This window comes from Euphorbia lathyris, chromosome 8 (genome assembly GCF_963576675.1).
Source record: "Euphorbia lathyris chromosome 8, ddEupLath1.1, whole genome shotgun sequence".
NCBI lineage: Eukaryota > Viridiplantae > Streptophyta > Magnoliopsida > Malpighiales > Euphorbiaceae > Euphorbia > Euphorbia lathyris.
In genome coordinates, this window is record NC_088917.1 from 6,506,732 (window position 1) to 6,529,213 (window position 22,482).

The following is a 22,482-nucleotide window of genomic DNA, read 5'->3' on the forward strand; positions in this document are numbered from 1 at the left end:
CAAATTTGGTTCCAGTTTTTTGAACTCCTTGCTATTTTTTTTTAGGTTCGAGAAGAAGCACAACAACGGTGGATAACTTTCATGCTCTAATATACAGTAAAACCTCTATATAGGAATACACTTGAGACCGAGCTATTTGTATAACAATTGAGAGGCTATTACTAAATAGAGTTTGATATAATAAAATTTCTCAACACATAAAATTTTAAATTTTTATCATAGGCATGCATAGTTTATATATAATGTATAACAATAGATATTAATGGAACAAATTAAATATTTAAAATTTCAATTTAGAGTTTAGGTTTTCAATATATAGATAATTGGAAGAGTTTTATGGAAAAAATGTAAACATCAATGAAAATACAAAATATTTATAATTTCAAGTTATAGTTTGTGTTTCCAACTCATAAATAATTTCAATAGTTTTTTTAAAATATTTTATAATTTAGTTTGAATTTTTAATATATATATATATATATATATATATATATATATATTATTATTACTATATAGAGGCATAATTTCTAAAGGTGGGACTTGAAAAGTGTATAACAAATAACGTTTGGGAGGTTATTCCTATTTATAACTGGCCCAAGTTGGGACCGAGTTTTTTTATAACAAAATAGAGGTTATTCCTATATAGAGTATTCCTATATAGAGGTTTTACTGTAATATTGGATTTGGGATTGGCATCCATCATAATTTTACCAGACATTAATCAATAATCACCTAATAACAAATAACTAACAATAACAACTAAAAATATCTATTAACAGACCATCAATACTTCACACGTCTCACGAATATTAATACAAGTATTTCGTAACTATGTTTTTCTTCATTTTAGATACCGAGTTCGTAGCGCATGACGATTTCATCCAGCCTTCAGAGACTAAATCTCACTAAATCAAAATTCAGGGGCAGAAATTCAAAATTTGGCAAATCCAAGTCTAAAGATATAGTTTTGCCTCTTGAAAAAGTGTTCTCTTTGATAAAAAAAAAAAAAAAAAAAAAAAAAAAAAAAAAAAAACAAACGAACTCTTTCAATTTGAAGATCTCAAAATAATTGGCTTAACATCTTCAAAATCTTCTCACAACCCCTTTTGATTACTGTCCATCTATAGCTTCAAAAAAAAAAAAAATAGTTAGGCAGACAAAAGTTCCTGAATTTTATATTGAATTAAACTCTTATTCGCCCTCCCGTTATATCCAAAGTTTGTCATTTGACTCGTGTGGTATTATTTGATAACATTTGCTTCTTATAGTATCTTATAGATGACATTTAATCCATTTTGAATGGAAAAATAACCGATTTATTAAATGACACAATTTTTGACACGTGTCATGTAAATATAACAATTTTAATCTTTTTTACTATATAGACTTAATATATAGATTAATTTTAATTAGCCAGATCGTCTGAAGCATGGAATCACCTTTGTTCCGAAGGCCTAGCGAGTTAAGCGAGTTCCTTTTTTTTTCAAAGGCGGTCCTTTTCTTTCCCCGGACCGATGACTCGCTTGTTAAGTACTGCTAACTATTATAGGAAGATTACGTCCCCTCGGGACTACCAGTAGTTTCGGTTGTTGAATCTCGTGCAAGTTAGGTTGTGGTTGTATTGGCTGCAAGCGGAACGAAGGCGCTTTAGGTGTGTGTTGACCATGCGCTCTCGCGTCATGTAATGTCGTATGTATGATAGAGGTGGTGTGGTGATTGACCTCAATGCTAATGGTTATCCCCAAGGTTCATGATTTCCTAAGAATCAATCTATTGAAATCAAAAATTTCATGTCTATATATCACGTGTCAAAAATTAGGTAATGTAGCAAAAAAAAATAATAATAATAGATCGGTTAATTTTCCATCCAAAATGAGTTAAGTAACCTATGAGAATACTTCAAGAAGAAATATGTTACCAAACGATATCACAACAGGTAAATGAGGCTAAATATGAGTTTAATCCTTTTACATTTGATTAAAATAAAGTCATTTTTCACTAATTTTGTGTGAAAGGAAAAAAGGTTCACTAATACCGAGGTAATCTCCACCATATGATCCTAATAAGACTAGATCTAACGGTAAATACCAACTAGCCACCATGCTAAATACGTTTAAGTTTTCATGGATGACGTGACAGAACATGGTAACGACATGGCACACAACAAGGCCAAAAAAAGGGTAAAATTACATCAATGATCACTGAAAACAAGTCAGTTTGAAATATGTCGTTGAATTTCATTTTGTTTCAATAAAGTTACCGAATTTTATTTTTATTTCAATAAAATTATTCCAACCAATTCAGACAGAACAAAGTCACTAAAGTGGCATGACAACACGTTGGAAATTTTTTTACTTTTACATATAACATGATAGTCACGCGACAACCACGTGTATGTCACGAGAGACAGCAAAAAACTACATTTTTTAGATGCCACATGACCATTTCAAGCAGTTGAATTAAATAATTTTCATGTCATGTGGCTACCATATCATACATAAAAATCAATCATTTCCAACGTGGTTGTCATGTTACTACCAACGACCTTTATAAAAATAGACCCCGAAACTGTAGTGATGGTGGATGCAAATTCCCTACAAAATCTTCAAAATTCACATATGAACAAGTAGTTAGCAAGCAGGATTAGAAAATTTACCATGATAAATCATCTCAGGATCGATCCCTCCCTTGACAAGTTCTAACATGAACACATCTCCTTCTTTCATGCCATTCTCTTTGACAAATTCAATGCATCCATATGTCATATAAAGTTTATTATTTTTATCCAGCCTTAGTGTCACTATCCATGAATTTCCCATTTCATTTCTAATGCTCACTGCTGAACATTTGCTGGTAGTAAGCCCACTGCTCCTTGCAAATCTTGTTGGAACTTTCTGCAAATTTTTAACTCAACAAGTCAACAATAAATCCATCTTTATATCATCCACTATGATAGAGAATCATAGTTGTCAAATTGAGATTCGACTCGTGAATCAAAATCCTCATTTTGTCTCATGAATGGTAAGATTCAGTTCAAATTCATAAGATCAACCAAGAACTCAAAATATTATCAAATATTAGTCTAGAAATGCAATTTTAATGTCAAAAAAGAAATCATATGAACCAAATACTTAAAATTCAAATCCAATGTAAATGCAATCCTAATAAAACTAATTCACAAATCGGATTCTGTTTAAGAACTTAGTGGAGATGGAGATGTTGTCAAGTTGATAATGATGGAATGGAGCTAGTTTGAGTTGATAACTTGATAAATAACAATCTGACTAGAGGAGAATAAGTTTAGTAGTTAGTCTTGTTGAAGTTTTTGACCGAACGGTGATAAAGATCCAGCTCAAAATAGAGTTGAATCGAATCGTATGATTCGAAAGATTTTGTTATAATTTAGATTCGTCCTATAGATTAGGCTCGAAATAAAGTTGAATCAAATCGAATCGTAAGATTCAAATCGCAAACCGTACGATTCTAATAACAGTGTAGAAATATGGTAATGGAAATAAAAGATAATTTGGGAATTAGGAGATTGGTAAGTTGCTGAGGTTTAGGATATTTAAAAAAAAAATGAATTTCATATTGTTTCAATATATTTAACTTTCCTTTTATTGCAACAAAATCATTTCCGCCATTTTAAACAGAAAAAAATGATTGGAATAGTGAAATGACAGTCATGTTGGAAATTACCTGAGTCTTACGTATGACATGTGTCATATTATACGCAAAAGTAAGTTTTTTTGTAACGTGGTTGTCACGTCACTATTCCGGTGACTTTTTATGTCTGAATTGGTTGGAATATCTTTATTGAAATACAAAGTAAAGTTCAATGATTTTATTGAAACAAAATGAAGTTCAATGACCTTTTTGAAACTGACCTTAAACTCCATTGACCATTGGTGCAATTTACACATTAGGAAACACTGTGGTTTGGGTTCCTATGAGTTACTTACTAGGAAAAGAAGGTTTTCGTTGGTATATATCGGAGATTAATATAAGATCTTTTATTGGACCTTACCTATCAATCTAAACTTTTAGTTCAATTAGTATAAGGCATTTGGCCCTCGGACCCGACAAAACATTCACCAGGCTCATCCAGAGGCCAGACCATCCAAAGCCCATAAACATAGGCCAAAAACCACGGTAAGTCCCGACCATGAATCCAAGTCGAACACCATTGAAATGTCCGATTCGGAGAGGCTAAATAAGGCCCAGGAATATTATGGACTTTCCCCTCGTCACAAGGTTTATATAAAGACTCCAGATAAAACCTTGAGGGGATCCAGACTCTCTCAACATTATAATTATCCCTTAGTGACTTGTTCGTCGAAGTTTACACAGCGACTGTAAAACGTCTGACTCCGGTGGACCTACAACTGTACAGTCTCCATACTTAAATGGAATATCTAGGCAGATAAAAGTGATTGGATAAAAATTCCCTCTGACTTTAACATTATTATAAAAAAAAAAAAAATCTCTTTTTTTTTCTTGCTAACATCGAAAACCACATGTATCATTTTATTAAAGTTTCACACTCCTCGACTTGCCAAATTGCGAAATCACAAGTGTTGTATCTATATATGGTGATGAACTTCAGATTTGGGTTAAGTAGTACTCACCATTTGAGAGTTTCTAAAGTGAGATGCTTGCAAAGTGGCATAAAAATAGGGATTCTCCATCGACGAATACAGGCCTTTGATCCCTGCAACATAACAACAACATTTTCTGGTATAGTTATTGGTGAAAAAAAGCAAGTTTGTTTCATGAGAACTTCTTAACAAGGTCATAACTTCTTACCACACATTTTAAATATAGTTCTTTCCGCATTTTCAATAAGCTCGAAAACGAAAGAATCCCCAGGCTTAAGATTATTACCAAGCCGGAACTCATTCCAACCGTCTCCTATATAAGTGTGTTCATCTGAACCATTGCTGCATAAATGGGCTGGCCATGATCTTTTCTCTTTGTCTAGAAGAATCACCTTGCTCGACTTTCTGTTCTCCAAGTGCAGCCTTGAGAATTTCAAGGGTATGTACTGCTCGGAAACAAAGGATATGAACAAATGTTGTTAAATAAGACAATATATTACGCTACAATTTTGACATTGAAAGTAGGATTAGGGCGAGTTTGGCATTGATGTGACTAACAGAATCTATTGCGGGGGAAAGTGCTATGAAACAAAGTTGACTAGTGTGTGGTAAATACATGATAAAAATTGAAAAATGAGGCTATTTTTGAAATTAAATTGAAAGTTAGAGCTGTTTTTGTCAATAAAAATTTAATATCAGTTTTCCTCATAAGATGTTTTCCCCAAAAGCTACAAATTCTAGTTTTTCCTCATTAGATTTCCCAACTCTTAAGGAAAACAATTTTGCATCTACCAAACCATACGTTTTGCTGAGAAAGCAATGTGAAATGCGCACTTAATACATCTCTAGCCGTTGTACTTGTCCAGAAAAGTTAACTGCCCCTCTACACTCTGAAAACGTCCTATTTACCCCTTAAACTTTGCTTAAAATGACCTATAGACTCTCTAAACAATCTTAAAGTGACCTATTGGTCTGTTGAACTTGCTTATAGTGATCTGTTGATCCCTTCAACTTGTCCAAAATCTCTCCTTGCGTAGGAGGGGGTCAATATAACTTTAAGCAAGTTGGAGTAAATAAGACGTTTCTAAAATATAGGAGGTAGTTGACTTTACAGGACAAGTACAGGTGCTAGAAATGAAAGACACCTTGAAAGTAAGGTTGCTCCTACAAAAACTAAGTTCATCAAAAAGGTTAAGGCTCTGTTTCTTAAGGTTAAAGTACAAAAACGCATCTATCGTTTTCAGCCAAGAACGATTTTACCTTAATGTTATAAATGTTACAATTGAGCCCTAACGTTGATAAGCTGGGCAATTTTAGATATCACTAATAGTGTTCTCTCCTCATTCATGAATCATGTTATTCCACTCCATCCGTGTGTCCGGTGTTATTTACCATTTACCAATAACAGATCAAAGGGCCGTGCACACACGTTGCATTACGTAGGTCTTATCTACCAACTCTTATAACGTGTTATGCACGTGCGGGACAAGAAAAAATTAAAAAAACCCAAATATTCCATCCCCAAACCTATTCTTTAATTGTGAAAAACCTATCCTTTAAATATCCCCAACTTACCAACTTTAGATACCTCAATTGTACCATTTAGCGGGTAAACTACACTTGGCTAACAGATAGGGGCATTTTTGTACATTATCTCATCTTCTTAAGATGTTCTCTATGAGAAAAAACAGCCATCTGATAAAGGAACTACAACCCATACATATTCCTCAAATTAAAATCATAGAGCATGAAGTACGAACCAGTTTTGATGTTACCGAAGCTAATACATTCGCCACAAAGAATCTTTTCTGAATAACAGAAGAAGAACAAGCTTTTGCTTCTGATGCAGTGTCGGCTTGCTTACACTCTTTCCCTGAAAATATAAATTTATTTCGGGACAAACCATTGTGTTAGAACACAAAATATTTTGAGTTTGTACATTAAAGACAAGCTTGGGAAACACACACGTACTAGAAGAAACTCAACAGGATCGAAAACGAATGAGAAAATAACATTTTCATGCCTGATTGAATACAAACACAACAATTTTCAGAATTACGAGCCAATTTGGATTTTTTTTTTTTGGTTGGACTTAGTATCAAATGAGTCAACACTAACCCAACTCACATAATCGTGTTAACCTAATCATATTAGTGTAATTTTTCATGTCGCGTTCGTTCGTCACATGCAATTAATAGTGTTACAATTCAGGGGCCTTAGATGTATTTTACTCAAAAACAAATGTACAGTTTAACTCAAACATGCATAATACAACAAAAGAAATGAACTTACCAGAGTCAGAATCAGATTCTTTTGCTACTTGAGGAATTTCCTGCAATTGATGTCTGTTTATGAATGATAATCCACAAGCATTAACGAAATTACTAAGCATTGATTCGGTACTCACCAGCTGAGATTTTCTAACCTCGGAAGCCTTCGTATTGGCATGAAGATGCCTGAGTGATGAAGAACCAGCTTCTGCATTGTTCTGAAATCTGCGCTCCCCTGTAACCTCCGGATGTTCTAGTAGTCCTTCATGGAAATCATTGATCAGAAAGAACATGTAAGTAGGGGTGACAATTCATGTAAATATCTTGTGTTTATGTTGCGTCTATTTTCAGATTAGTGTCAAATAAGTCAACACTAACCCAATCTAAAAATTTCTTGTCATAATTGTGTTAACCTTATCGGATTAGTGTATTTTCGTATCGCGTTCACGAATCACATGCAATTTTATAACCTCTGTTAATGGTGGCATTTGAAAATAGGGATAAGGTACCAAAACGAGGTCAAAGTTTGCAAGGAGGTGTCAATTTAACCCCAATCTATAAAATAGCACGATTTTAACTTCAACGATTTGTGAAATGGTATCAATTTAGCCCTAGGTAACGGAACTTGGGGTTAAATTAATACCATCTCACTAATGTTGAGACGTTTGGTACATTTCACAAATGTTGTGGCTAAAATTGTGTTATTTTGTACGTTGGGGGTTAAATTGGCACTTTTCCCAAAACCTCGAGGGCTTTTTTGGTACCTTATCCCTTAAAAATATTAGAGGATATAGTATTACTTATATTAGTAGGTTAACTATGACCGTCTAAAAGTTTGATCGGAAATCTATTTAACAAATCCTAATCTCCTTATACGGTAGTGTTCTCACTTGGTCTGTCAGGGTACATGTGAATACTACTGTATCTTCATTTGGCCAGACACTCGCACACATGACTTGAGCCTCTTGTATTTTTCATGTCATTTTTAATAGAAATAGTACACATGACCTGTTAATATAAATTTCCAGCCTAGGATTTCAATAAGGCTAGGCTAGATCTAACTGTGATTGACCAAATTCATTTGATAAGTCAGATTCATGTTAATGTGAACACTACTCAATGTAGATAACAAAAATATAAATATATCACCAACCTTGAGCAAACCAACTCCAAGTGACAAGTTCATCTTTTGCCTACAACTATTACAATGGCAAAAAATATCAAGAGGAACTTGAACTTTCATTTTTTTAGTTTATTAAGTTCTTAATTTTTTATTTGGACACATTAAGTCCCTGACCATTTATTTTTGCTCACATTAAGCCTCTCATATCCAAAAAAGTCAGCTTTGAACATAAAACTCGGTTAACACAGTGTTATTCATTTTACATGCCTTTTAAATTTTTATACTTCACAGTATGTGTAGGAAACTGTAAAAACCTTATTTCAGTGTAAATAATGATTAAACACTTAATGAACCAAAAAGTGAAAGATCAAGAGCCATCTTGCCTACAATTAAACACAACCTTAATTTCTCACAAAATCATTGATTTGACTCAAACTTTATTCCCAATTCATATTTGAGGAGGAAAACTTACTTTGTATTTTCATAACAGGCGTCTCCCCATTTTGAATAAGCTGAATAAACAATGAATCTCCTAGCTTAAGCTTATGAGCACAACGGAAATCACCCCAACCACCTCCAACAAAAAAGTGTCTATCTAATGTTCTGTATAGTAGTGTTGCAGGCCAACTTTTTTCCTCTTCATCCTTAAGAATCATCGAACAAGATTGACAGCGTAGACCAAGTTCTCTTGTAAAGTTCCGGGGAATATACTGATTGATTCAACACAAAAATTAGGTGCTTTGAAAACAATATTCTGTAATGCAGATATATAAGTAGTGAGTAGTTACCAATCTAGATTTCTTGATGCTGTCAGGTGAGAGCTTAACTACACAATTAGGATGTTTATCAACAGAGGAGCTAGCTTTTGCTTTTAATTTAGTTTTCACTTTCTTCTTTTTTTCCAATTTCTTCCCTGCATTACATAATCTCAACACAGCATTTTATGCCAGTTAAAAACATATATGGAAATTTTGGAAATGAGAGTTAAAAACTTGGATCATATATGAATTTCATCGGGTAAATTACACCTATGGCTCCTGAACTTTGCACTTATTTTCATTATGGTTTGTGAACTTCAAAACTAGACATTATGCCCATGAACTTTGCACTCTACTTATTTTCATTATGGTTCGTGAGTCACATGCAATTAATAGCATTACAATTCAGGGGCTTAGATGTATTTTACTCGAAAACAAATGTACAGTTTAACAAATGAACTTACCAGAGTCAGAGTCAGATTCTTTTGCTCCTTGAGGAATTTCCTGCAATTCATGTCTGTTTATGAATGATCATCCACAACCATTAACGAAATTACTAAGCATTGAGTCGGTACTCACCAGCTGAGATTTTCTTAGCTCGGAAGCCTTAGTATTGGCGTTACTCTGAATTTTGAGCTCCCTTCTAACCTCCGGATGTTCTAAAATTCCTTCATGGCATCATTGATCAGAAAGAACATGTAAGTAGGAGTGACAATTCATGTAAATATGCTGTGTTTGTGTTGTGTCTATTATCAAGTTAGTGTCAAATGAGTCAACACTAACACAACCCAAAAATTCCGTGTCATAATCGTGTTAATCCAACCAGATTATGTAATTTTCAGTGTCGTGTCATGCAATTTTATTACCTCTGTTACTGGTGACATTTAAAAATATGAAATAATATAGTATTACTTATATATTAGCAGGTTAACTGTGACAGCCTAAAAATTTGACCCAAAATCTATTTAACAAATCCTGCCATGTGGACATAAGGAGTTAATCATGCCATTTTAAGCAAATTCAGGGGGCTAATGAGACACATTGTAAGTTCACGGAGCCAATCCACATTTTGGGCTAAGTTCAGGGAGCTTCTAATGTATTAAGCTTTTTGGAAATGACAGTTAAAACAACATGGCTTACATACGAAATTAATCTCGGTGTTGACTACAACAAGATTGACACACGGAACAGGAAATTAGACATGCAATTACAAGAACAATATATTTATGCGGTTCGGTTAACTTTGCCTACATTTACCGATGAGGATAATCAACAAGTGGGTACAACATTAATGACTCATCCTTTACTCAAGCTCCTAACTAACTCACAAAATCTATGAAATCAGATTACACAAACGCTCAAACATATGCATATTCCAAGAGCACAAACCCTAAAACTCTCGATGTAAATAAATAAACAAACGATTCTACGCACAGACCTAAAAGTATTAAAGAGGAAGTTTCTAATTCATATTCTATGAAAATCAAACTAAATAAAATTCTAGACATACATTTGACATCTTAAATGGGGAAAATGTAGGGTTGGAAACTAAGAATTAGACCTAGATGATCTACATAAGATGGAATTGGGAACTGAAAGTTAAATCAACATGGCTTATAGATGAAACATGAAACTAATCTTAAAATGGGGGAAATGTAGAACAGAAAAAACCGAACTTTACCAGTAGGAGAACATTTTGGAACATTTTGATGTTGAATTTCAGTTTCCTCCTCTTTTATATTAGTGAATGGAAGATATTCCCTCTCACAAGTACTTCGATCAAGCACCAGAACATCAAACACCAGATCTCCTTCATGTCTAAAGACCAAGAAATCCCCAATTTGCAAGTCATGATCTTCCACAAACTGTTTCCACCCATCTTCAAACCGTCTTCCATTGATCTTCACAGGCCAAACCTTTCCCCTTTGGCTCCTCAGCTTAGCTCTGTCACATTCTTCTCCTTTCAAGTTCTTCAAGAACGAAACTGGAATTAACTGCAAAAAAAAAAAAGAGATAACATAACAATCATCATTTCCTTAAGCTAATAAGAGAACCAGAAATGGAAAAAGAGACTTACAAACTCATCTTCAAAACCTGGAATCAGTGGCTTGAAGAACCGTGGTTTAGTGAGGAGTGTAGACATGGTGTTTGTCAAAAGTCCTCAACCAAATTTCAGTTTAAAAATGGTGGCCCAAATTGGGGATTTCTTGGTTTTTAAACATGAAAGAGATCTGGCAACGGGATAGCTATGAAAAGCAAATTAGAATCAACCAATTCATCCCTTGAGTACAAAGGGATAGCTATGAAAAGCAAAGAGCCTTAGAGTTCAGCTAATATCAGAATGGTCTGTTACGGGCTATCATTCGTACCTTCAAATCAGAAGAAACTTCCTCTTTGGCTTTGAAGCTAAAGCTACCTTTCAATCAAAAAAAAAAACTGCTACAACGCGCGGTTGCTATTATTGTGATAGGCATAGGCGGGATAGGGATAGGTCTTTGCTTTAGCATAGGGATAAAAAGAAGCTCTGTAATATAAAACTTTTAATTTGATTTCGTGTTGCCGGGTAGGAAACAGCAAGCTTCCGGTCAAATTCAATCCATGGATGACGATAGTCTGACAGAACAGTAGACACTTTTTCAGCTTTGGCCATCGGAAATGCAGACTATACTGTACTAGCACTTGGGGTCTAGTACAATCATCATTACATTAAGCTAATAAGAGAACCAGAGATGGAAAAAGAGACTTACAAACTCATCTTCAAACCCTGGAATCAGTGGCTTGAAGAATTGTGGTTTAGTGAGGACTGCAGACATGGTGTTTGTGAAAAGTCCTCAACCAAAATTCAGTTTAAAAATGATGGGATTTAGGGGTAGAATCAACCAACAGTGATATTTTATTGTGATTTCTTGTTTCGGAGTAGGAAACAGCAAGCTTCCGGTCAAATTCAATCCATGGATGACGATAGTCTGACAGAAAAAAAGACACTTTTTCAGCTTTCGCCATTGGAAATGCAGACTAGACTACCCTAGCAGGGTTTTTGAAGTTTGGAAATTTTGGCAAATATTCTGTACCTTAAAAATGAATCGGATGTCCATCCTATGCTTTAATCAACAATTATCAACTGTTCATAGACGGCGGTCAGAGGAGTTAATGGTGAAATATTTTATTTACTTTTTGGCCCACAAAACTTGTCAACACTATATATATAATGAACAAAAACAAATATTTTGATTTGACTATTTGCAAAAACAATCCGTCACTTAAATAGATGTTGTTATCTACCGTTTCCATATTGCTAGTTACGGACTCTTATTGGACAATTTTACCCCTTCATATTTTTCTTTTAAAAACTGTTAATTGGTTCTCTCTACTGATCAAAACTAAACCTATAAAAATTATTGATTTGTGATAATCCGAGAACTTCGAAAATAGAAAATATACGTTTTTTATCGAAAAAATTATGAAAAAATACATGGTAAATAAGTCAGACGGTCACAGAAACTATTTGGCCTATTACCATGTATTTTTTCATAATTTTTCTATAAAAAACATAAATTTTTCAAAATTGGTATCTCGTTTACAACTCATAATTATCCATTTTTGGATTCTCAAATTTTTACGCATCAATTATTTTTATAATTTTAGTTTTGACCGGGAGAGAAAACCAATTAACATTTTTTGAAAGAAAACTATGACAATGGCAAAAATATCAATATGGGGACGGTGAATAACAATCCACTTTAGAATTTGCAAATATGGAGTGATTTTCACTTTACAAACTTAATCGTTCTTTAAAAAATTATTGTTATAGCTATTTTCTTCAAAAGAAAGCGATTTGTAGCTATTAAAAAGACTGATTTTATAGATTATTCAAAATTTAAAATCTAACTTTGCAAATTAACTAACTAAAAATATTGTTTGGCCAAAAATTTCACTCATATATCATTAACTGCAAAATTTACAAAGTACAGATCCTTATTTGCAAACTTTTAAACCATAAGAACTGTATTTGTAAATTAGTCAAACAATTTTAAATATAGATTTAAGGTAAAAGTAAAAAAAACTATGTTTTGGCCAATTTGCAAAAATAGTCTAAAAGTTTGAAAGCATGAGTATCTACTTTGTGGATTTTGCAGTTAAAGGATATGCGACTCAATTTTTCAATCCAACAATATTTGAGGCTTGGTTATTTTACAAAGTTTGGGGTCTATAAATCGTAGCAGGGTTTTTGAAGTTTGGAAACTTTTGGCAAATATTCTGTATCTTAAAAATGAATTGGTTGTCCATCCTACGCTTTAATCAACAATTATCAACTGTTAATAATAAAATAAAATAAAAATGCTCTCCATGAGTGGTCTTTCTCTGCCTTCCCCTTCTAGGTTTTCCTACTAGAGTGAAGGGTTCCTACCGTTCTGGGAATCTGTCCCGGCCTCCTCAAACCCACTAAGTGCTCCTCTTTACAGTTTCTTTAGCATTCTGGGATACAAAATATCAAGGCCCTGCTGTACACACACCATGGAAGGCAGTATTGGAGAGATGCTAGCAAAAATCAAGCTGACTGAACCGGAGGAAATCATTACGGAGCTAGCGGAAAACCCAAAAGAGAACAGTAATACTCAGTCCAAGCTATGCCTCATAGGGAAGGTGATGAGCCATAAGCCTTTAAACTTAAAGGGCATGGCCCAGGCATTCCAAATGGGGTGGCGAACACAAGGCTTTCAACTCAAAGATATAGGCAGTGGTCTTTTCCAATGCGACTTTGATTCAAGCAGAGATATGGAAAGAGTTCTAAACGAAGGACCTTGGCACTTCGAAAGACAGCCGGTAACACTCCGAGATGTCCAAGGTGACGAGCGACTCTCGGAAATTAACATGCATCTTTGTGAGTTCTGGGTAAGGATAATTAACCTACCACTAAAGCGACGTGATGCAGCCTCAATAGCAACAGTCGTAGGAAGAATCGGGGAAGTCCACAAGATAGATGCTGAGAGTGTTGGATCCTGGGATAGCTATATTAGGGTGAGAGTCTTGGTCGATGTAACAAAACCTCTGCTAAGAGGAGCAAAGATCAAGACTGAGAAAGGAGAAGTGGTATGGGCACCTTTTAAGTATGAAAAACTTTCAAATTTCTGCTACTAGTGTGGGTTAATAGGACATAACCATACTGATTGTGGCACTGTACCGGAAGACTTCCAAGGGGAGGGTTGGCCATATGAGCAGTCGCTGCGTGCAACTCCGCTCAAACTCCGAGCTGTTAAATTTGATCCAAAGTCTTCAAAAGTGATCGAAACATCCGGCAATAGGCCAAACCTAACCCGACGCAAATTGATCAACGAGAATCGACCGGAGAGCACAAACGGGGAGAATGAGATAACCGAAAAAGGTCAAGACGAAGGTTGTTCCGACATGGAGATCACCGAAGAGAAGCTTCCTACTGAAGAATGGCAAAAAAGTCTTTTAGATGGGGCACCACATGTTCACAAAATTCCAAGGGTATTAATGATCCCTGGTCATCACAACTCTCCAAAATTACTATCTCCAAAACATAGGCAGGATGTGGAAATGATTGGGGACGCCATGCTTGTTGAGCTAACCAATGAAACCAGCCCCAATTCCCAATCCGGTCTGCCTGACATGGTGAATAATCCAAATATCCCCACTGGCACTTTATTTACTATCCCAAGCTCACATAAAGGAAAAATCGAAAATCATGCAAGCTCAAAGCCCATAGTACGTGAGTGCCCAACATACCCAAATCACACAATCCATCATCAAACCATTAGCCCTGAGAGTTGCCAAGCAGGCAGAATGAAGATGAAAAAGATGGCAAGGGCAAGGAGGGGAGAAACGGGTGATGGGATTCATGAGGAAAAGTCAGGCCTAATGGAGAAAATGTGTAAAAAGAGAAAAGAGTCTGATGTTGAACTTGAGGCTGATACTGAAATAATCGGAGACAGGAAGAGAGTTCGAGGCTCAACAGAGGAGTGGCATCACAACGAAAAGGCAGAGGCTGCCCGACAACCCCGCCTACAGCCATGAAGATGATAAGTTGGAACGTCCGAGGTTTGGGTAACCCTCGGACGGTCCGAGCACTTTCTCACTTGGTGAGAAATAATTACCCATCTCTTGTTTTCTTGATGGAGACAAAACTAAGGAGTATGGAGGTCAACGGGATAAAGAATAAATTCAGAGATTACGAGATCTTCTCGGTAGACTGTGTGGGTCGATCTAGAGGACTTGCATTGATGTGGAAGAGAGATATGGGCGTTCGGATACTTGGGTTCACTCAGCACTGTATACACTTTGGAGTGGAAAATGAATCTGGGCACGTTATCTCGAGGGGCTCTAGCATCTACGGATGGTCGGAAACTGGGCATAAACACTTAACGTGGAGCCTAATGACGGAATTACACAGGCGAGAATCACAACCCTAGATGTGTATCAGAGATTTCAATGAGGTTATGTATTCAAAGGAAAAGGATGGGGGCAACGATTCAGATTACAGGGGCATGGAAGCTTTTAGGAATTGTCTGGACGTCTGCGATCTTTTTGATCTGAACTTCGTAGGTTCGTCGTTTACATGGACAAATGGAAGATGGGGTTCAACCCTTATTCGAGAAAGACTTGACAAAGTAGTGTGCCAAGTACAGTGGGAAATCCTTTTCCCAAACACCATAGTTACACACCTTGCCCGCACAGCGTTTGATCACGCTCCGATTTTGCTGGACACTAAGGGTGCCACACAGAAGAAATCAAATCCTTTCCGCTTTGAAAATATGTGGATTAGAGACCCATCCTGTCGTGAAATCATTGAAAATGCTTGGAGAGAAACTGCAGGAACTAAAAATGTCACTGTTTGTGGGAAAATTAAAAATTACAGCATGAAGCTGAGCCGCTGGAATATGGAAAAGTTCGGCCATGTGGGGAAATCCCTCAAAACTCTATACAATCATCTTATGGAGCTAGAGGAAGCACCCAGGACTGACAGGAGGGACGGGGAGATAAGGCGGGTGGTATGCCGGGTTGAATACCTCCAGGAGGCGGAAGAGATTATATGGAAACAACGGGCACGAGTCAGTTGGTTGCGTGAAGGCGACCGGAACACCAGGTTCTTCCAGTCCAAAGCAAATGCGATACGAAAGACTAACCTCATCACCAAGCTTCAGGATGAGGAGGGGGTTTGGAGGGAAAGTGAAGACGAGATTGAGCAAATGGTTGTGAAGTACTTCCAGCACCTATTCACGACATCAAACCCGCTGAAGTCTGATGAGGTTTTGAGCGCAATTGACCGTCCGCTCTTGAAAGATCAGATTGCTAACCTATCCAAGCCCTTCGAAGCCAGCGAGGTCATTGAGGCGTTGAGGTGCACGGATAGCTCCAAAGCGCCCAGTCCCGACGGTATGTCAGGTGCGTTTTACAAAACATACTGGGATATTATTGGTAATGAGGTCACTAACCTGGTTCTGGGGATTCTAAATTGTTCCCAAAATTTCCCAGAAAACATGAACCACACTTATATCACCCTCATCCTAAAAACAAAAAATCCGAATAACCTCAAAGACATCCGTCCGATCAGCCTATATAATGTGATATACAAATTAGTCTCTAAGACTTTAGCAAACCGACTAAAACTGTCTCTCCAATCAATCATTCACCCTACTCAAAGTTCCTTTGTACCAGGGCGTCTTATCACGGACAATGCACCGATAGCTCTTGAATTATTCCACTCTATGAAACATCGAATTAGCGGAAAAAAGGGGGTGTGCGCCTTGAAGCTCGACATGAGCAAAGCCTATGACCGCGTCGAATGGGATTTTTTAATTGATATCATGAAAGCTATGAGGTTCCCAGCCAAATGGTGCAGATTAATCCAACTCTGTATTAGCTTGGCTACCTTCTCTTGCCTCATAAATGGGGTTCCGAAAGGTTTTGTTAAACCGTCAAGGGGTCTCCGACAAGGGGATCCGCTATCACCCTATTTTTTTATTATCTGTGCAGAAGGGCTCTCAGTATTGATAAAGAAAGCTGAAGCAAACAGAAATCTCCATGGCATAAGGGTCCATAAAGCCAGCCCCTCCATCTCCCATCTTTTCTTTGCGGATGACTTAGTTATTTTCTTTCGGGCTACTGAGACCGAATGTGTTGGTCCCGTGTAATGTAATAGGATTAGTTCCAAGGGGGGGTTAGGAACTAATGTAACTTTTTCGCTTAATTGCTGACTTAATTTAATTCTTTAAACAACTTTACTCAGTTTAGGTCAGCAAGGCTGAGCGCGATGCAAGACAGCTTTAGTCGGAGGCTGACTATAACTGTTTTACTTGTGAGTTGGGAGTTAACACTTAAGGTCAGCTTCCAACTCAGCACTTTGATTACACAGCGTCGGCTTATATAGATTATATACTGAGTAATTTAAACAAGCAACACATACATATACATATGAAGAGAAGGGTTAGAAATTACTCAGCAGTCTTATCCTGGTTCGGCCTCATCGCCTACGTCCAGTCCCCATAATCCTTCCGGGCTTTTTCAATCCACTACTGAGCTCTTTAAAGGTATAGCACAAACCGTGTACAAGAAATTGAGTATGCAAGAGTACCGTCCTCTATTCGTCTACTCAACCCTACTGAGTGTTATAACCAAACACTCAGATTTTCTCTACCACTGAGTACTAAAACCGAGTACTCAGCACCACTTTCTCAATCTTTACAATTGATACAAATTTGTTCTTACTAGATGAAGAACACTTTAGATGAATACAAATTCGATCTAGACTTTTACACAGAGATAGGATTTGGGTGTCAGTATTTGCTTTTCTTGTTTGTATGGGCTTGTATGTATGCTTTTCTTTTTGTACTTAGGCGAAGGATCCAAGTGATGAACTTGTCCTTTTATAGTGAAATCTGATGCTTCAATCATTTGAATTCGGACATATCCGTTGAATTCAAATGGTCTTCTTGCGTCATTCATTGGTCAGCATACAGATTTGCAGGCCAATCCTTTCGTCTAAAATTAGCAGGCGTCAGGCTTGTCTTCTTCCGCCAGGTCCATCTTCTAGCGCTAGTTTCGTCTTTTAGCCAAATGCCAGTTGACCCATGCATCTCAAACATGTCTTTAGGCGTAATTCCAAGGCTTCTGTATTGGCGCAGACTTTTGTCGGATCTTGTCGTTTAGTAAACGGATCATTCGTGCTGTCCTGACGAACACTCAGTTTGACTTTATTGACGTTGCTTTTGTTCTTTATCTATATCGGAGACTGAGTAATAATTATACTCAGCGTCTTCGGGCAGCTTCGTCTTCAAGCTTTTGTTCTGAAGAAGACTTTTCTTCTATAATGCTGGGTTACATTTCTACTCAGCTTGTGCTATGTCTCATGCTGACTTCGTTCTGTCTTACTTTTTATTCCTGTTCTTATTTATTCTTATACTCAACATTGAACGAACACATTAGTACAATTAAATCAAATCACTTAAATTTAATTGTCTTAATCATGGGATTAACTTAAATAATTTTATCAAATCAAAATCATGTGAAAAAGTGTTTCAACAAACTCTCCCATTTTGATGTTGGCAAAAATATTTAATTGTGGAACTCAGCATTGAAGTTCCCCATGATTGATTTACCTTTCATTCTTCTGAGGTTACTCCCCCGTAAGGGTTGCATCTATTGACTTAAATTAACTCTAAACCTTCTAAGATTTAATCGAGTGAAGTTAAGACATGCCTTTACTGACTTAGTTCAATTCTAGACCTACCAATATCTAAGATGAGCCTAGGTTAGCTTTCAGAAGAGGGTCAATGCTTGGAACATATAGTTTTTACTCAGTGTTGCATATAGGTATCAGAGTTATGTGAGCTGAGTATATTTTACTTGTATTTTCCTTATGTTCACAAGATTTAATTTGTTGTTCAATGAATAGTTAAGTATGACAGATCAGCATTTAAGCACAATAGGTAAGCATCGCATATACATACGTTAGTTTGGATAAAAGATGCTTTCAAATAATATTACTCAGCTTAACAAGAACATGCCATACAAAATAAGTTACAAGCAAAGACTATATAGACTATTGATATCACTATTTCTTGGGTTTGGTTTGGGCAGTTCGTTGCTGAGTGCGGGTGCTCGGGTCAGCAGAAGTTGAACCAGGCTTCTGCTGAGTTCGGACGGCTGGCCTAGATGTCTCCCCCGTTTTCTGCTGAGTTCCAGCAGCTTGCCTTGGGCGTTCTTTCTCCCCCGTTTTGCCATCATCGGGAGTTGGAGGAGGAGGATAGAAAGTTCCCTATTGAACAGCACGAGTCAGTTTTGATGAGTACAGTTAGAGTTGACTCGTACTTTCCCTAAGACCTTTGAAGACTTGCATACCATCGGACATAGTGGAAGCGGGGATATTAATATTGGCACTGAGCATACTTAGCAAATACTCTTGAGATTTCCCGATCCAAGTTATTGATTCTGTCATCCGGGCATATGATTGATGATACATCCTGAGCAGGGCAGTGTCGTATGCTTGACGCTGAGTATTGGTTTGCCGGACCTGCGCAAGGGTGGTTTGAGTGCATTGCAGAATCTCATTTGTCTTCACTAGGTCAGTGTCCATTTCCTCTTTATTCAGGTTGAGTAGGCGAATGGCTTCACCAATCTATTTGATGGAACACTGAGAGGAGGAGGAGATAAGGTCATGAGCTCCGGTCAGCTCAGATGTCAGCTGGGAGAAATGTTGATTGACCTCAGCAGAGGTTGCATATGTTGAGTTCACAGCTGATAATGCATTTAGTTGACCTTGGATGGCGTTCATATGATTCACCATCATCGGCTGGAGTTCGGCCAGCTTCACTATTGACTCTTGCTTGGGCTGTTGAGAAGCAAAAGATGTCATGACACTCATCAAGTCTTTGAGACCCTTGATTTCAGTTAAAAGTTGAGTGACAGAGGAGATTTGTGTTGGCTCAACATGAACAGACCCAGCAGCATCGGCCTGAGTTTGATGAATATCCTGAAGGAGAGCTTGAGCTGAGTCGATAATTTTCCTGCCAGAATCAGAGGCATGTAAGTAAGCATAGGATTCATCAACGTGTTGCTCAGAGGCCGGAGTCTTGTCAGCACCGGATGGAGGAGGTGTTTGGTGCTGAGAAGTAGAGGTGCCAGCTTGGTCAGCAGCTGCACTTTTAGCCAGGTCAGCAGCAGGAGCTAACTGGTTGTCATTCTGCTTTGAAGGAGTAGGAAGAGATGGATCAGTAGAGATATTGACCTGCTCAGTGTCGGTCGGAAGTTGAGTAGATTGTGAAGGTTGAGGTAATTCAGAACTGACTTGAGCAGGAGTTTCCTTTGCTAACTCTTTGTCATGAGCAGCAGGGACTTCGAGCACTTGCCCAATGGAAGGTTGAGCAGAAGTGTCAGTAGAAATTGGACCCTGGTCACTAAGTGGTCAACATCATCTTCGGCAACACTTAGATTCTGATAGAATTCTCTTACCAACTGCGGGTAAGTGGTGCCGGGGAGAGAGAATAGTTCGGTCCAGTCGTTTTTGGAGATCCATTCGCAGAACGGCTTCTCAACTTCTACGAACCCTTTGGAGAACCAACGGGAACAGAAGACTTTAAATTTCTGCACACTTTTATAGACTGGAAGAAAAACCCTTTCCTGGGGTTGCTTGTTCTTTCTCTCCTTTTTACTTTTTAAAGGAGTTGCTTGGTCAGCTTTGGGATTTTTGCTCGGAGTGCTAACCTTGGATTGGTCATGCTGACCTTGTCTTTGAGACTCAGTTGAAGTCTCTTCATAGTCCTGCTGAGCAGGAGACAGAGGGTTTAGCTCGGAGTTGTTGTCGTCGTAATCGCGACCGGAGTTGTTCTGGGAATCGTCAGACATGATGTTCTTGAGAGTTCTTGAGAGAGTTCAGAGGATTTGGAATTTAAGAGAGAGAAATCGAATGCCAAAGATTTCAAGCGTAAAGAGAGTTTAGTGGGAATTCGTCCACTATTTATAGTCGTTTTCGATTAATCTGATAGGTCGGAATGGCGGTTTCTCCTCGAGTTGATCAATCGACCGTTGTCCCTAGCATTTATGACACATTCGGCGCATGTGTTTTCTATTTATTACGCTTACGTCATCCTAGGTGGCTACTTAAATGTGCGTGCTAGCTTTAATTATGCAAGTGGATTCACTCATTATCTGGAATACTAAACGTTTTGAAGTTCTGAGCGCTCAGTTTTACGTAGAAGGGATTTTATCATGCTTAGTAACTTAGCTCATAGTAATCACTCAGTATGTGTGTTTACTCAGCATAGAGTGATTTTATCTCATTTATATTAGCTTAGCATATCATGCACTAATCACTCAGCATGTAGTAATCACTCAGCATGTAATAATCACTCAGCATTCATTTAAGCACAGAAATCTATTGAAGAGGATTAGACATACCGATAGCTTCCCCTTCCCTTAGTATGTTAAATTGCTCACGAGCCAAGGGCTTCGTAAAGATATCCGCAAGCCGTTCATCTGTTGGAACATAGGTCAGCTTGATCTCACCTTTGAGTACATGGTCTCTAATGAAGTGATGCCGAATGCTGACATGCTTCATCCTGCTGTGTTGGATTAGATTTTTGGATAAGTCAATGGCACTCTTGTTGTCGCATTTGACTTCGATTGTATCAGTTTGTACTCCATAATCCTCCAGATGTTGCTTAATCCATAGGACATGGGCCACACAGCTTCCAGCAGCAATGTACTCAGCTTCAGTTGTTGACAGGGCCACTAACGATTGCTTCTTACTGAACCAAGACACTAGACAGCTTCCAAGGAAATGACATCCTCCTGAAGTACTCTTACGTTCTAGCTTATCTCGTCCATAGTCAGCGTCAGTGTATCCAATGAGTGTGAAGTCATTTGTATTTGGATACCATAAACCTGCATTAACTGAGCTCTGCAAATATCTAAAAATTCTTTTCACAGCTATATAGTGAGATTCTCTAGGGTCAGCTTGATATCTTGCACAGTAACATGTTGAAACACCTTTCCACAAGATTTTGATTTGACAAAATCATTTAAGTTTAATCCATGATTAAAGAGACAATTAAATTTAAGTGCTTTGATTTAATTGTACTAATCCGTTTGTTCAATATTAAGTATAGATATAAATGCAAAAAGAAATAAAGAATAAGACAGGATCAAGTCAGCATGAGAACACAAGCTGAGTGAAGGGCAACTCGGCATAAGAAAAGATAAAGTCATCCTTGGAACAACAGCTGAAGAATGAAGCTGGTCAAAGAAGCTGAGTAGAATAGAACTCAGCATGAAAGAAGTAAAGTCTGCTTCAGAACAAAGCTGACCCTTGAAAGCTGAGTTAGAAGAACTCAGTATGGGAATTGGCCGACAATAAATCATCGGAGTAAAGCTGAGTAATTCACAAGTGTTCCGTTAGCTAAAAGACAAATCCAACAACTGTCTGCACCAATAATAGAAATCTCGGAATTATGCAAAAGTCAATTTCGAGAAACATGGGACAACTGAATTTAGTTAAAAGACAAACTGTTACAAGAAGACAACATCTGTAGAAAGAAGATAAATCTGACGTCTGAAGAAATCAGAAGACAGGATTGGCCTGACACTTGAAGCTGACCAGAAGTTGTCTCCCAAAAGAGCCATTTTGGACTCAACGGACAAATCAATTTCAAATGATTTGTTCCTCACAATTCATCTATAAAAGGAACAAATATTTCATTTGGAAGATTGCCGAT

At 37.3% G+C, this 22,482-nt stretch overlaps 1 protein-coding gene across 8 annotated transcripts; it reads right to left on the reverse strand.

Annotated features, from left to right (window-relative positions):
* Positions 1-768: 768 nt before the first annotated feature.
* LOC136202014 (B3 domain-containing protein REM6-like) lies at positions 769-11,856 on the reverse strand. 8 transcript variants are annotated; one of them, XM_065992450.1, is made up of 14 exons: positions 11,821-11,856; positions 10,827-11,715; positions 10,431-10,743; positions 9,329-9,417; positions 9,214-9,253; positions 8,780-8,904; positions 8,464-8,701; positions 7,006-7,130; positions 6,891-6,930; positions 6,359-6,471; positions 4,807-5,044; positions 4,629-4,711; positions 2,657-2,894; positions 769-1,127 (listed from the first exon to the last, which is right to left on the reverse strand). In XM_065992450.1, the coding sequence occupies exons 2-14, from the start codon at positions 10,890-10,892 to the stop codon at positions 1,111-1,113; spliced, it is 1,725 nt and encodes a 574-aa protein (XP_065848522.1). In that variant the 5' UTR covers positions 10,893-11,715; positions 11,821-11,856; the 3' UTR covers positions 769-1,110. The 8 variants fall into 8 exon arrangements, with proteins under 8 accessions (XP_065848522.1, XP_065848521.1, XP_065848524.1 ...); XM_065992449.1 differs by lacking the exon at positions 11,821-11,856 and having other exon boundaries at positions 10,827-11,362; positions 11,497-11,810; XM_065992452.1 differs by lacking the exon at positions 11,821-11,856 and having other exon boundaries at positions 10,827-10,980; positions 11,119-11,810.
* Between the last annotated feature and the right edge of the window lie 10,626 nt (positions 11,857-22,482).

Bases quoted from the DNA above. Each gene is read 5' to 3' on its own strand.
- LOC136202014 (XM_065992450.1), bottom strand. From the start codon at position 10,892: ATGTCTACACTCCTCACTAAACCACGGTTCTTCAAGCCACTGATTCCA. The intron at 9,418-10,430 runs GTAAAGTTCGGT...GATGCCATGAAG, and splicing joins TCCAAAATGTTCTCCTACTG to GAATTTTAGAACATCCGGAG. The intron at 6,931-7,005 runs GTGAGTACCGAA...CATCAATTGCAG, and splicing joins AGGTTAGAAAATCTCAGCTG to GAAATTCCTCAAGTAGCAAA.